The 15,734-nt window shown below is 51.0% G+C and overlaps 1 protein-coding gene across 1 annotated transcript in view; it reads right to left on the bottom strand.

The window, feature by feature from the left end:
- The window catches only part of DDC (dopa decarboxylase), an 84,246-nt gene that overhangs the window by 37,569 nt on the left and 30,943 nt on the right, over positions 1-15,734 (bottom strand). Inside the window, exons 5-7 of the mRNA XM_044245693.1 lie at positions 13,585-13,704; positions 8,681-8,815; positions 7,830-7,973 (exon numbers count right to left, since the gene is read on the bottom strand). Of these exons, the coding sequence (XP_044101628.1) occupies positions 7,830-7,973; positions 8,681-8,815; positions 13,585-13,704 (399 nt within the window). The remainder of the gene's footprint in view (positions 1-7,829; positions 7,974-8,680; positions 8,816-13,584; positions 13,705-15,734) is intronic.

The following is a 15,734-nucleotide window of genomic DNA, read 5'->3' as shown; positions in this document are numbered from 1 at the left end:
GGCTCTGGGGTGAGTAAGGCAGGAGCTATTTGTCTGGAGTGTAGGAGACCCGTGGTGGAGGTGGTTTGGGGTGTGGACTCTGGATTGGCTGGTTTGGGGAAAGATGGTCCTTTACCATCTCTAGGAATCGTCGGGTCCGGGAGGAGTGGTCCCTCTAGGGTCAGTGAGGCCACCAAGATGTCACCCGCACAGAAAACAGAGATTCAGGAAACAGAAATCGGGATGAATACACCCACTCTGCTGTCACACACCCACTTGGGGCTTAAACCCCTGGGCTGCAGCCTGTCTCGCCAGCAGCTGGCTGGGCTCCCGTTTTCCCACGTACAGCACAAACGCCCAGCCTGCAAGGTCCCACCGGGTCCAGATGCTCAGACCTCAGCGTCCCTGATGCTCTCCACCCCTGGCCCCCACCGCTGTGCGCACCTCCCCATCGTCAGCCTCCGCAACCTCCACGTTGCTTCACTCTAACAAGATGACGCACTTAGTAGGACTCCAAGAGAGTATGCGATTTCTCTCTGGTATTTGCAATTTCTTCCTGATGCTTTGTTTATTTCACTAAAAGAATAGCAAAAAAAGGATATAAAAAAAAAACCTACAGAATAACTCAACCATCTTAATATTGGCTTTTAATTTATTATGTCCATTTTAAGAACTTCTTAGGAACGACCTTTTATTCAGCAATTTCTTCAATTCCCTCTGATTTTCCTCCAGTTCTCATAGAAATAAAGGCAATAACTTATGTTTTAAAGACGACGCATATATTAAATATCCCTTGTTAAAATTATCTTCTACCTATGGATGTGTGCATGGGAGAGTGTCTACAATGATGTTTGCCAAATATTAACACGGCTGTATCTTAGGGTGAGCTTTTTGGATCTCATAACATAAAAATTCACTCTCAATGTTTGCCTACCGAGCATGGAGCACTTCTGTAAAAACAAAAGTCCCGCCTGTTTCATCCTGGGCACAGCTCAGTGGAGAGCATTGCGGGTGATGTGCTCTGAGCACCGACCGTGCCCAGCCTGGGGCTTCGCAGACTCTGTTCAGCTGCCCCAACAGCCCTTGGGTCAGATACGTTTATGACCAGACTTTGCAGCTGACCTGGGTGAGACGCTGCAGGTGGGTCAAGGAGACACGAGAGGCGGGGGTGGGGGACAGACCATCATGTGAACCCCAGTGTGATGAACTCTTGTCTTGCCAGTTGAAGAAAGAACCCAGGGCCCAGGGCCGGGCTGGCGGCCCTGCTGGCTGACCCAGCGCATGGGCAGGCCGTGGGGACCGGGCTGGCAGCAAGGACGTGCCCGGCTGGCGGGGCGGCGGGCCCTGCGAGCTGCATTCTAGATGGCTGCAGCCAGCTTGTTCTAATTCTCAGAAGCCGCTTTCAAGTCCAGCACCTGCTCCCTGCAGGGTCTGATCACCCGGGCTCTGCTTGCCAACACTAACCTGATTTGGGCGGCGCTGCAGGACCCTAATCACATTTGTGCAGGGAGAGGGAGCGGGGGAAGGTGCCGGCGCCCTGTCCCTGAGAGCCTGCGGCGCATCTGCTGTCCAGACCCACGTCTCCTTCCTCCCCTTCTGGAAGCAGAGCTGCCCCTCCTGCCTTCCTTGCCACGGCTCTGATGAGCACCTCTCGGGCACTGCTCTCTGTCTGTGGCCTGAGCTTATTAGGTCGGCTCTCGGGGCAGCAAGCCACCTTGGGGAAGAAAGGGGGACTGTTACAACCCCATGCAAGTCTGGGGAGGGGCTGAGATTCATGTTGCCTGGTTCCAACTTGTGGCAAATGGGTCCTTCACTTTCTTCAGAGGGTCTGGAGATGCCTGCAACTCCTTTATGAAGATAATGGAGGCTATGGGTTCGCATCTCAGAATTAGGCATGTAGGTGTTATGCAGAACTATAACCACTAGATACATAGCTTCAATGGAGCAGGTACGAAGTATGTCCAAGTTCAAGCTGCTGCCCTCCTAGGTATGGCCTGGCTTCTCTCTCTGGCTTCAGAGAACCCTGGCCGAGGGACCCATGTAAGGTAATAAAAAAAAAAAAAAAAACCATTGCATGTCCTTGAACCTCCTGTGACCTCTCCTGTCTCTGTACCTCTGTCGTACTCTGTTCTTCAACCAGAAAGTCTCTGAGCCCATGAGCGCTGCCTGTGTATCCTCTGGGACACAGCTTACGCATTATCCCTTAGCCAAAGCCTTCATGGATCCTGCAGAGTGCTAATCACACCCTCTGCCCCATGTGTGTGCACAGTGCTCACCAAATAGTGCAAGGACCAGGAAACCCGTGTCTTCCCACCAGGAACCATCCCATGAGGAAAGAGACCACGTCCTCACAGGTTCAAGGGCCGGTGCACACATGTGCATGAACTCTCAGCCTTCCCTGGGCTCTGACACACGGGACTGGCCCATGCCTGTGGCTTCTGTCAGAACGCCGCACGTGCCCTCAAACATTTGTTGCAATCTTGGCCTCTAGAGCAACATTCCAATAGCAGCATGTCCATTGGGTGCCCAGTCTTCCCAAACCAAACTGTGGTTTGTTCCCCCTGATGGCGAGGGGGTCTTCTCTGCAGCACTTGTACCTGTCCGTCTTTACTGAGCACGTGAACACACTTCGGGCTTATTTCTGCACAGCCAGCATTACTGCCCTTTCCTCCCCATTCCCACCTACACATGAATCCATTCCCACATTCCTCATTGTAACGGGAGCCCAGTGGAATCCGAATTCCACCCCTGACCACTCCAGAAAATCTTACGGAAGTTCCAAATTGCCTCCCCTTAGCAAAACACACGAGGCATCCAGCCTTCAGGACGCGTCCCTACTGGCTGCGTGGCCCCAGCTTTCTGGTGTGGCTCCTGTACCACCCCTCTGCTTCCTCTCTCCCCACACACTTCATCTGTTGGTGTTCTCTCCTGGGGTCTCTTCCCCAGTCTCCCAGCCAGTCCATGGTGGGGGGGTGCTGCCTGTGCCTTCCTAGCAATATCAGGACCACCCAAACTCAGATGGGACCACACCTGTGTCTGGATCAGACCTCCCCTCCCAGGTGAACTCAGCTGTCTTGGGCATCCCTATTGAGATGTGTAAACCTTCATCTCCTGCAAGAATGAGCTCAGCACTGTCTCTCTCCCAAGCCTTGCTGCTCCTGTTTCTAGGCTTTCTGGATCTCCGAGCTCGGGGCAGCGGCGGGGGGGCACGGGGGACCATCAGAGTTCAGAAGTGCTCCTGAGCTCCGCCCTCACTTCCTGTTTTGTTGGCCATCAGTTCCGTCGTGAATGCCTCTTAACTCAGTCCCTTCTTTCCATACCCATTGCCATCATCATCCTCCACCAATCGCCAGACTATTTCACTTCCCGCTTCTTGTCTTGCCTCCCGCGCTCCGGTTGGCCACACTCACTATCTGCCAGTGATTATTAACATTAACCATATTTTTCCGCCACATGCAATGAATAGCTTTTACCTCCCAAAGACGCTCCTGTGGGCCAAGCCTGATTTCAATGGAACTCCATTTTTCAGGTAAGGAATGTTCTACGGTAAGTCACGATCCCTGCCCATGTTGGTGGTTAATTGCTAATGACCACTGGTCACGGTTGAAGGATCAACAAGACAAGCGGTGAGAAGGACATCCACAAACCACTCCGCCCCCACCCCAGTGATGGCACTCAAGTGTGCCCTGTTATTTTCATAGGGTAACGTTGAACTGGTGCACAAAGAAGACTGTCACTCGGTTTTTGGCCTGTGTTATAGTGGACAGACCCCCAGAGTCATGCTTAACCACTGAGCTCTGTGCACCAGGCTTCACAGTCCCACCCGTGCCCCTTGGTTGCCAGCAGGGTGTTGAAAAACGCAAAGCAGATTGTGTCTCTCTTCCATTTAAAACTCCCTTCCTGACCACAAAGGACCCTCAGGAAGAAGCCCATCTTCCTCGTACTGGTCCCATTGTGACCTCCTCCTCATGACCTCCACCTCCTACATCCCTCCATTCACCAAAGTGGGGCACCTGGGGGGCTCAGTCAGTTAAGTTTATGACTCTTGATTTCGGCTCAGGTCACGATCTCAGAGTCACGACATGGAGCCCGTCATCAGGCGCCACACTTAGTGGGAGTCTATTTGAGATTCTCTCTCCCGCTGCCCCTCCCCTTGCTTGCATGTGTGCACACACATGGCCTCTTTCAAATAAATAAATATATCTTTAAAAAAAAAAAAAAAAAGGAACATCCCCAAACTGAGGATTTCCACATAGAGATGACAAATCATAGATTCTGGAAATTCTGTGATGGAAGTTCTGTGAAACCCAGTGAGAATCAGCACAAAGAAACAGTTGATTTGCCTCCAAGTAAAACTGCCTAGACAAAAAGACAAAAAGCAAATGGTACAAGCAGCCAGAAGGAAAACGCTACATTGCCACACTACGTGCCTAAAAGCCACTGTGACGCTGACAACCCATGTTCCATGGGCTTATGTATTTCCTCTGCCAAAAGAAAAAAACCATCCACCCTGAAACTCTAGACCCAGCAAAAATACCATTCGAAAGTGAAGGCAAAGTAAAGACATTTTCAGAAAAACAAAAACAGAGACAACTTACCAAAGTGTGAAATTCTCACGATAGTTTTTCAGACAGAAAAAGAAATGATCCCAGATGAAAATAAGAAAATGCAGGAAAGAAAGATCAATGGAAAAAGAAATATGAGATTTATGAAAGTAAATAAGAGCTGTATAGAATAATGACGTCTCACAGGATTTAAATATATGTAGAATTAAAATGTATGACAATAACCGCACAAACGGTGAGGGGAGGCATAATAATAAGATAAAGCTAGTAAACTAAATTGAAGAAAGCAGAATAATATAAAACATATAAACATATAAAACAATAATATAAAACATTTGATAGTCTAAGACAAGAAACCCTAGAAAAACCATCATATAAGAGGCCGGCGAGATGGAAAACAAATAGTAAGATTGCAAATGCTCATTGAAATGTATCAGAATTTCCCTTAGGTAAATGAAGAAAAATCAAGAAAAATGTCATGTTGGACTTATAAACAAATGAAAAAACAACAGCCACCCAGCAAAAATGACTGGCTGTCCCCAAGAGACACGAGTATGAGAAGAGACCTGTAGATAGGAAAGGAAATACTGTATCCTGGCACCACTGACTACTAAAACCTCAAAGTATGTGAAATAAACCTCCCCAGACACAAAAGAAGCCCGTGGGCATGTCAACACCCACAGCTGAGATGATCCCTTGCCTCTCTCAAGAGCCGATCCGCACAGCTTTGGTTATTAGAAGATGGAAATTGATTTTGCATTCTCGCTTTCTTGGGATGGAATGGGGAACTAACTGTTTTTGTATTTTGTCTGTTTTCCCACTGGGATGTCGCCTTTTTGCTTATTGAGATGTGAGCCTTCTTTTGAGATTTACTTTAAATTATATATTCTGTTTCCTGCCAGCATTTTCCTTTTTTATTTTGTTTATGAGTTTTGTGGGGGTTTTTAAGAGATTTTATTTATTTATTTGACACACAGAGAGGGGGAGAGCACAAGCAGGGGAGCAGCAGGCAGAGGGAGTAGCAGACTCCCTGCTGAGCAAGGAGACGGATGCGGGACTCGACCCCAAGACCCTGAGATCACAACCTGAGCCGAAGGCAGGCACATAACCGACAGAGCCACCCAGGTGTCCCATGAGTTTTGAAGTTTTTATGAAATGAAATCCTTCCATCATTTCATATGGTCTATCCCATTACTTTCATTCTTCAAATCTGCAAGAGCGGGTTTTAATATATTTCTTTTTCCCTAGGCGGGGGTAGTCTAATGAGTCTTAGAAGATTGACAGTACGGGTTTAAAAATATTTATCTCGTTTAAACAGAACCCTTTCAAACCCTCCTGAAATTGTACATGGGAATTTTAAAGGTAGCCTTTCTTTCTAACTAGAATGGTCTTCCTTCCAAATCTTTATTTATTTGACAAATACTTATTGAGCGTCTGCTAAGTGTTGGGCAGGTTCCGGGAGCTGGGATAAAGAGCTGATTACACAGACGCTCCCTTCACATAGCTTGCAGTCTGGTGGGAAGAAGGAGGCAAGAAACAAACATACCAATAAATACAGTTGTTGTGCAACACAGAAAAATGAAGCGACAGGGTGACTAAGGTGACTCTGGCCCAGCCTTGATCACAACGGGATACCTGCCTTGGCCATCAGCTTCTCCCATGAGCTACATCTGAATCTTCTTGATCCTTATACAGGGTGATTATTTGGTGATGCTCCTGCTTCCCCCAGCAACTCCATAAATCAGGATCAAATTTTGTATCAAATTATACCCTCCATGCCCTCCCCAGTCACAAGTTAGATTTTTAACGAGGTCTAGTTCATCTGAACTGAAGGAAACAATTTTTTTGGAGGGAAAAAAGTTTGTCTCAAAGATTAAACCTTAAATTAAAAAAAAAAAAAACAGTGGACAGGAATAATATAAAAGTCTGTAAGTAGACGTAAAAGTCTACCAAACCTAGATTGCTCTAACAGCTGGGAAACACTTGGATACTGAGAAGGGTTCAGGAGGAATATGAGCGTCTTGAAGTTGCCATGTAGAGCTTCCATTTCTTTTTAAGGTTTATTTTTTATTTTAGAAGGGGGCTGGGCAGAGGGAGAGAGAATCTGAAGCAGACCCCTCACCCAGTGCGAAGCCCAACCCAGGCTCAATCCCAGGACCCTGAGATCATGACCTTAGCCAAAATCAAGAGTCAGACGCTCATGGGGCACCCGAGTGGCCCAGATGGTTGAGCGTCTGCCTTCAGCTCAGGTCATGATCTCAGGGTCCTGGGATCGAGCCCCACAGGGAGCCCCACACAGAGCCCCACAGCAGGCTCTTTGCTCGGTGGGAAGACTGCTTCTCCCTCTCCCTTTTCCTCTCCTTCTGCTGTTCCCCCTGCTTGTGCTCTCTCTCTAAAATAAATAAATAAAATATTAAAAAAAAAAAAAAGAGTCAGGCAGGTAACCAACAGAGCCACCTAGGCCCTCTTGCTGTGAAAAGCTTCTAACGCCTGGCTCCCTCCCCAGAAATTCTGGTGAAATTTGCTGGGGCAGGGCCTGGGCATCAACATATTTTCAGCACCGCTGGGTACGTCTGGCGTGTGGCTCAGCCAGGCTAAACACCATAAAGCTAGTGCCAAGGTCATTCCTACTTGTCATGACATGCAACGCATCAGCCCCAGGCACTGGACGCAGCCATGGCCATATCCAGGATGACAACTCCCGTGTCCAGCTGCTCTAAATTGTAACACCAAGTATCTTTTCCCTCCCTGGAAGATACCTGTCTGTGCACAGATGGGCAGAAACCTGGGGCTGTTTGGCTAGTTTGATATTTTACCGATAATGAGTCACTGCTTGTTTGCAACACATCCCTTGCCAACAACGCGTCTTAGTGTCTGCTCAGAATCCTGATCTAGGTGGCAAGGCCTTTTGGGTTTTATTTTTAATTTGGTGCATGGGTGCATTCTCCACTCCTCAGGACAGAGCATCCTACCATGGCACGGGGGGTGGGGGGGGCGGACAGCGTGTCAAGGGGCCATCACAGGATGTCACTTTTGACAGGAGCAGAAACAAGAACTCTTGGCTTATTAGGATGCTGCGGGCTGAGCCCTCCGCTTCCATCTTTCTGGGATTAGGTGGGTGGAGGGAGAAATGAATGGAGTGTTGCTCCAGCCTCCCTCCAGGAGCAGCCGGCTGGCCACACAAGTACCACGCAGCCTGGGACAAGCACTCAGGGCCCTGCCCGAGGCCCAGGCGGGGCTTGGAGACTCCCAGGGGGCCATACCCGACATGCCTGGTTGACTTACAAAGAAAGGGATCAGGCCCTCGGCCTTGTCTTTCTCCAGGACCTCCTGCAGGGCGGAAGCGCGCATGGCAAACTTGCCATCCGAAGGGATCGCTTTTAGTTTCACGCCTCCAATTAATCCGGCTCTTTCCACCGACGAGTGTGCCTGGAAAGAAGGCAGCGGAGTTAGAGTCTTGCATGCGTGTGCGTCGTGCACGAGGCTGTGAGCCCCCAGCTCCGCAGAGAGCTCCCTGTGCGGCAGGCCCCTGCCACTCCCCTGCATCACTCCTGCTGTTGTCTTGGGTCCTGTGGAATCTCGCTTTTCAGATTAGTGAGCAAACAGTGAGAGCTTGCAAAGCCCACCCTGAAATACAGTGCGCAAACCCGGTTCCTATCTGGGGGGCTCCTCCCACCACGAGGCCTGGGGTTGCTTCGGGGCCACACTCAGTGCCTGGTGTCTGGAGAAAGGAAGCCAATGACAGGCACCATTGTGGGACAGCGGACCCACTGTGTCTCGAGGACTCCAGGAAGGCCAGTTCTTACCCTCTAACGAGGGCGCCACCACTGCTGTCTCCTACCTGGCTCTGTCCTGGGGTCTGGATCTCGCTGTGGCTCCCAATGGCAGACAGGAGGCTCAGGATCCCAAGCCCTCCGGGCACTCCCCCATGACCCTGGTGTGTTAACCCCCCTTGGACCTGCATGACCTTCTATCCACACTGACAGAACACCAAACACCCATGTCAAACACGGCTGCTGTGGAAATGTTAGGAAGGTCGCATGGTTTTGTTTGGATTGGATTCGACACAAAACAAAGATTCTGATCATAGAGGCTCAATGGACTTTGGGGCCGACATGCTCAACTGACCCCCTCACCTGATCCGATGAGTAGGCCACTAGCTTCTCCATGATGGCGCCCTGCGTCAGCCCCGGGGAGGCAGCCTGGAGACGGCGCACCACCTTGGTCCGAGCGGCCAGCAAGGCCATCAGCGTGGCCTCACTGGCGCTTCCCTGGATCGAAGAAAAGGTCAAAATGAGCTTCGAGGGGCAGCGAAGGAATCAATATCAGAACTGTGGGGAGTCATTAGCATCCCTCTTTTTCTTTTCTTTTTTTTTTTAACATTTTTATTTATTTATTTGAGAGAGAATGAGAGAGACAAAGAGAGTATCATTGGGGTGGGGAGTGTCAGAGGGAGAACCAGACACCCCACTGAGTAGGGAGTCCGATGTGGGACTTGATCCCAGGACCCAGGGATCCTGACTGCCATTTTAGTGTTAGGATTCCTTCTAAGAGAATCGCTCTAAAAAGAGAGAGGGAGCACAAGCAGGGGAGCAGCAGGCAGAGGGAGAGGGAGAAGCAGGCTCCCCGCTGAGCAGGGAGCAGGACTTGGGGCTTGATCCCAGGACCCTGGCATCATGACCTGAGCCATAGGCAGAGTCCTTTGGCATTACTTTGTCTGTTTTGCTTAACCCCTCAGCCAGCACCTCTGGGCACTTAGCTTGGAGCACGTGCTGCCCTTCCAGGCAGGGGGTGGGGGTCCCCACATGTACAGCCTTGTCCCCCTTTCCCACGGCTCATGATCACCACATCTTAAGTAAATCCTAAGAGAAACCCAGGAGCTGAACTGTTTAACATTAGAAGGAAAAAAAAATAAGAGAATGTAGATTTTTGTCGAGTATGAGAGATTTGTAAGCTTTCAAGGTTTTGCAGAGAAATATACAAAGGCACCTAGCATGCCTTTTCCAGGGGAGTCCTCCCAGTGTGGCCTGGAGGAGGAGAGCAGGACCAGCACCGCTGCCCAGCTCTGTGCTCATCATCACTTGGACAGAAACATCTGCATTTGTTTGTAAAATGAGGTGCATTTGCCGGGAAACTCAGAAGCTTGCAGTCAGCAGACTCACACAACTAATGTCAATACCTTAACTCTAGCAAAGCACTAGGGAGTGCTACAGTCTTCAGGGCACTTGGGGGCTCAGTTGCTGCATGTCTGCCTTTGGCTCAGGTCATGATCCCAGGGTCCTGGGATCGAGCCCCACATCAGGCTCCTTGCTCGGCGGGGAGCCTGCTTCTCCCTCTCCCACTCCCCCTGCTGTTCCCTCTCTCACTGTCTATCTCTGTCAAATAAATAAATTTTTTTAATAAATAAAATTTTTAAAAACAACGACAACAACAACAAAAAAGAACGCTACAACCTTTGCACATGTGTGGCTGGGAGTGGGTAAAAGAGGACTTGGCTTCTGCACCCGCCATGCTCTCCCATGTCATTTGCACAATAACTGTCTTTAAATTCTGTCATCATCAGGTGGAAAATGGATGCTCAGCAAGAAGGGAACTAACCTGGTCCAGGTGAGCAGCTAGCAAGTGGCACGGGTAGAAATGAGTCCCAGCTGCCCTTCCAGGTGAGGGGAGGGGGTCCCCACATGTATAGCCTTGCCCCTCTTTCCCACTGGTGATGACCACCACATCTTAAGTAAATCCTAGAAGAAATCCAGGAGCTGAACAGTATTAACATTAGAAGGAAGAAATAAAAGAAGGTAGATTTTTGCCGTGTATGACAGATTTTTAAGATTTTAGGGTTTTTGCAGAGAAATATACAAGAAAATCATTAGGTCACCCTCCCCCGTTAACGTTTTCTCTTCCTTTCCCTTCATTGATCCTGATTTCCTCTTCCATTTTATCATTTCAATGCTTTCACTCATTCTTTTAAGTCAACGCATATCCTTCGGGAGACAGGTGAAGTGTGAACATAATTTAGGTTTACTCAGAGTTTTGAAGCTCAAAATGCATGGGCTCGAGTCTACAGAATATCCTCTCTTCATCTGGCCTGTGAGGTGGGTTTTGCATTTCTTCAGGCCATCTTTGTAGAAGTGGTGTTAGAAGACAGGTTTCCAAACGTGGTTAAAGAAACAGGGCTGGCAAGGGTAGATGGGCCTCACAGGGAATCCGAGTTCCCTGAGAGCAGGCACTGGGCCTCCCGCTCCAGGGCTCTGGGCTTCCTCCTGAGCCCGGCAGTGTGTGCGTCCAGGATCCTCTGGCTCATTCCTTCTCATCGGAAGTGAACCATGAGAAGCTTCCTGAAAGACACAGATTCTCCGTGCTGTGCTGAACTATCTGCCTTGTTCTGCCCCCAACACCCACGCAGGACTGCAGCCCCCCCTCCACCTTCCACCCTCTGCCTGAGGCCTTGACCCCCAAAGGTCTGCTCTCCCCTGATCCACTTGCTAATGAAAGGCTTTGAATGGCTGTGTTGATTCACTCTGGGGTTTGTCTCTGGGCTCTGTCCAGGTGCTGAAACATAAGTCCCCCTCCTTCACGCAGCCAAAAGTGATTGAACACATACAATGGCCCAAGCAAGGAATGAAATTCTCATCAGAGTCTCTAGAGCTCAGAGGCTCCCAAGCAGCCCACAGGCTCAGCCCTAGAACAGGAACCAGGCAGCTTTGCCAGGGAGGAGGGAGCAGGCGTCTGTTCCAGGCTGAGCCTGCATAATGACACCTTTGCTTTCACTGCAGCAGACGAAGGTTACCACGCAAGCAGGAGGAAATGCTGGTGACAAGTGACTCAGGGGCCAGAACCGCCCTTTCCGCCTCTGAGTGTTTCAAGTGTCACCCCACACACGGCGAGCAATTGGCTTTTCTTCCACAAGAGCTTTCAAACCCAATTAAGAGACCATTTTCCGGGCAGGTTCGTCCAGCTCAGAGGATGATTTGCCATTTGACTCTGTTGCCTGTCACTGTGCTGACGTCTAGAAGCTATGACAATAGCCCGGAGGGGCACGGCATCCCCCACAGCTCCGGCCCCATGGCTGTCACCAAGCCGTGCTGTCTGGAGCCTCATGGACTGCAGATGATCAGCCTGGTCAGCTGGGAAGGTGGGCTTCCGGCTACAAACAGGCATGGTCGCCTGTGTTCTTCAGCAAAGCTGGGGGAATTGGGATTTGACGCCAGGGGCTGAAAGATGCCAGGACAATCCCCAATGATGCTGGGGCTGCCGGTATCTCTGCAAAATGGGATTGTCTTTAAAGTAAAGAAAATTGCAAAATAGAACCTCTGGACACTGGAACCCAAGCAAGAAGTCAGGACTGAGCTGGTGGAATTTGTGGTCACCTGCCTCTAGTTAGCTCGCACTCTGGGCATGATATGCCCCCTTTCTTGGCTCTAGGTCCTTCAACTATGAGAAAACTTCTTGATAATGCAGTCAACCCTCATAAGTATTTGCAGGTTGAATGAGGATCACATAAAGCAGCAGGAATAAGCCTAGCCCAGAGAAGACATTCAGTGAAAAGTCACTGTCGGTATAAAGGGCACACCTGAGATTACAGGGCATTTGTAAGATTTTTGAGAAGCATCAAATTAGAAGAATCATCCCTGACTTGCAAGTGGAGAACCTTCCTCATCTGTGGTCAGAGGGAGACGTGACTGTGAAAGAGGGGCCGGAGATATAGAATGCTGCGGGCTTTGGAGATGGAAGAGGGGCCATGGTCCAGCACTGTGGGAAGCTTCCAGAAACTAGAAAAGATAAGGAACAATTCTCACCTGGAGCCCCCAGGTGTCAGACATCTGGCCTACAATGTTGTAAAATGATAGTTTTGTGTTGTTTCTTTTTTTTAAGATTCTATTCATTTGTTAGAGAGACAGAGGGAGAGCACAAGCAGGGGAGCAGCAGAGGGAGAAGCAGACTCCTCACTGAGCAGGGAGCACAAGGCAGGGCTCAATCCCAAGACCCTAAGATCATGACCTGAACTGAAGGCAGAGGCTTAACCGACTGAGCCACCCAAGTGTCCCAGGTCTGTGCCGTTTTAAGCCACCAAAATCTGTGATAGCAGCAATAGAAAACAGACACATGGAGGTCAGAAGTCCTGGTCTGGACCTGCTCCCTACTTGACTTTGGCCGCACCAGGCAGGTGATCGAACACAAAGGCACCCAGGCTTCAGAGTTTTCATTGGCCAGTGGGCAGAGGTACAGCTGCCTTAACTGATTCTCTGAGCCTTTAAACTCAACAGTGCTCGCCCAATTTCATTATCATATACTTGATCCCAGAAAAATGATGCCAAGCAAGATGGTGGGTTCACCAGAGCCCATCGTCCATGCTGGGAAGTGAAAAGAGCACAAAGCCCACATCTCCTTGGTGGCATTTGTCCTGAGCCTCCCAGTGGCAAAGACATGGACCGTCCCTGGTGCCTGACTTGTCCCTGACACACCCTGGGACGTCGTCGCTGTCACCAGCACATGTCCAGTGAAGAGAATGAATGACATAGGGTGTAGAGAAGGTGGCCACATCAGATGACCTTGGTTCTCATTGATACAGCGCTTTCTAGAAGCCTTGGAATGACTCGGTCACAGCTGCACTCACCGCTCAGAAGACGGTGATCTGGGCAGTGGCAGTCACAGCCCTGTGGTCAGATAGATGTGGGCTGAGAGCCCAGCTCTAGAACTTACCAGCAAGTGGTGGCTGGTGGGCTGGGCCCTTCACAGTTCTGTGCCTCAGGCCCCTTGCCTGTCAAGTGGGGTTTAAAATGCCCCTAATTCCTAGCCTTTTATAGAATTAAATGAATTAAGGCTTGGAAATCACTCAGGAGCGGCTTTGATCTACGGAGCCTGGGGGTGGGAGAGGTGGACAGCGCCAGGACCCAACCCAGGTCGAGAGGCTTCCTAACTGCTTGTTTTCCAGAAGGTCTCATGGAAGCTCAAGTGGCTTTTTTTTCCCACTTGCCCCCGCGGCCCTGGTGTGGAGCCCCAGCGTCCTGGGAAGTTGGGCACCCCTCCCCTGCTGCGTTACCTGGATCACTCCACCCCCTTCTCCCACTTGTCCGGCCAAAAATGCCTCTGGCAGCTTCAGCATCTTCCCCAGCCAGTCCATCATCACCGTCTCCAGCTCTGTGCATGCTGGGCTTGCGGCCTAGCAGGGCAGGAAGACAGGGATCAGCCGCCTGTCAGCTTGTCATAAACAGGTACCCTCTGTCACTTAGAATCTCAGCATCAGTTTCCCAAAAGACCCTCCCCGGGGCGGGGGGGTTAATGTGATGGCATGTTCTCCCATCTGGGGGTCCCAGGGAGAAACTTCAACAGAGACTGCCCCCCCAACTGGGCACAGCAACAGGACCCCTCCCTCTGGCAGCTCTGAAAGCAATACGGGGGCCCCCTCTGGGCACGTGCTGTGCAGAGAGCTTAGCACATGTGACATCCCTCTCCTCTCTCACCCTCAGAGAACTGAGGGATCTGTAGTGCCTAGAACCCAGATCTGCCCCAGAAGGGACAGTGACCTCCCCATCCCCCACCCACAGACGTGGGTCCCAGGGAGACCCTCGTCTCCCCCCTCTTCTCTGCCACACATCTCTAGACACTGGTGTCAAAACAACGGGCCAGGTCTTGCAGGATTTGGGGAGCAACAGAAGGGTTTACTCTTCCACTGAACCCCAGATTAAAATCTCCCAGTCCCAGATGCTGTTCAAATGTCTGAAATGAGCTGAAAGACAGGTGTTCTGCGACTAGGACTCGTGGGGGAATGGCCAGGAAGGAAGGTTCAGGCCACAATAACCCCTTTGGACTGGGCTGTTCTCCACCAGCACCACGTGCAACCCCATCTAGGCATCCGTGTATACACAGAAGGATCTAGAAAGATGCACTGGTGGATTCTCCTCCAGTCACAAGGGAGTGCAGTGAGACTGGATGCAGTCCGGGAGGTGGGCTCCAGGTGGCCCGAATCTCCTGGGAGCCCCCCAGGTCAGGCCACTGACCTCACCTTTTATGAGCTGGAGATGGTGTTCTGCCATTTTGGGCACTCCTCTGTCATTGCACAGGGGAGAGGGCAGGTTGGCCTTAGTCCCCCACCCAGGGGTGCACACCAGCTTGTGACGCGTGGCTGGGAAGTGGAGCAGAATGTTCTGCCTGCTAGTGTGCCCCAGGGGAGGGTCCTACCCCATCCCAGTCAAAATCAGCTCCAGGCGTGGGAAATGAACTCGCAGTTAGGAACTCATGTCTTGGCCAGTGGAGCCAAGGGGCAGCCCGCCCAGGCTCCAGAGGAATCAGTGTCCTCAGAAAGCACATGTACCATGGGATAGACACCAAGTCACCCAGGAGGGACAGGATGGCTCTGGACTAGCAGGGCTAATGAAATCTGCCGTAGTAGCTTATGAAAAAAAGTCCTTTAGAAGGGGGTGCTCATTAGAGACACAGGAGGTGACTGAGGCCACCCGGTCCATGCTCATGCTGCTTTGGGCACCTGGCAGAGAGCAACTCAGAGACCCACGGCAGGGAGCCAGGGGTGACCCTCCCCCAACCCTTCCTGGGCAGCTGACTTGGTCCCCCAGGAAGTCTTGTCTGAAGAGCCAGCAAGTCAGGTGGGGCTGGGGGGGTGGGCAAGGGGATGCTAACATGTCCTTCCCCTGCCGCGGGTCCTGGGTCAGCACGAGTCCACTCAGCTCTGAGGCACCAGCCACTCTGGTGGCACTCTGGATGCAAGAGGCCCTGGGATCCCCAATGCTGTCGGCCTGCCACTGGGCTTCTGAGTGCTCTGCATTTAGGGAGGAGGGAATCCTTCCTGCAGCACTGGACCTGGGAACAGGGAGCTGGAAGGAGGAGCCGAGCCCGCCCGCTCCTCTGGCATTTTATCTCCAGATAAGGTGGTACTGGGACTGCTGGCATGGGGGTGGGAGCTGGCCCCATTTCCAGAGCCGCCTGCCCCGCATGGCTCCACAGGGCCGATGGCCAGGGGCCTCTCCAGGCTGCCAACAGATAGAATGAGCCCCAGGCAGCTGCAGGGTATACACAGATCCTCTGGAATGCTTGGCAGGAATGCAGATTCCCAGGAACGGGCTGCAGAAAGTCTAAGGCCTCGGTTGTGATTTCAATTCATACCAAGTACCTCTAAAAAAAAAAGCGCTGCATGCAGAATTGGGCTTTCTTTCCCTAGAAAGGAGAATTTATCTC

The sequence above is a fragment of the Neovison vison genome, chromosome 4 (genome assembly GCF_020171115.1).
Source record: "Neovison vison isolate M4711 chromosome 4, ASM_NN_V1, whole genome shotgun sequence".
In the NCBI taxonomy this organism is placed as follows: domain Eukaryota; kingdom Metazoa; phylum Chordata; class Mammalia; order Carnivora; family Mustelidae; genus Neogale; species Neogale vison.
This window is presented reverse-complemented; position numbering and strand designations above follow the sequence as displayed.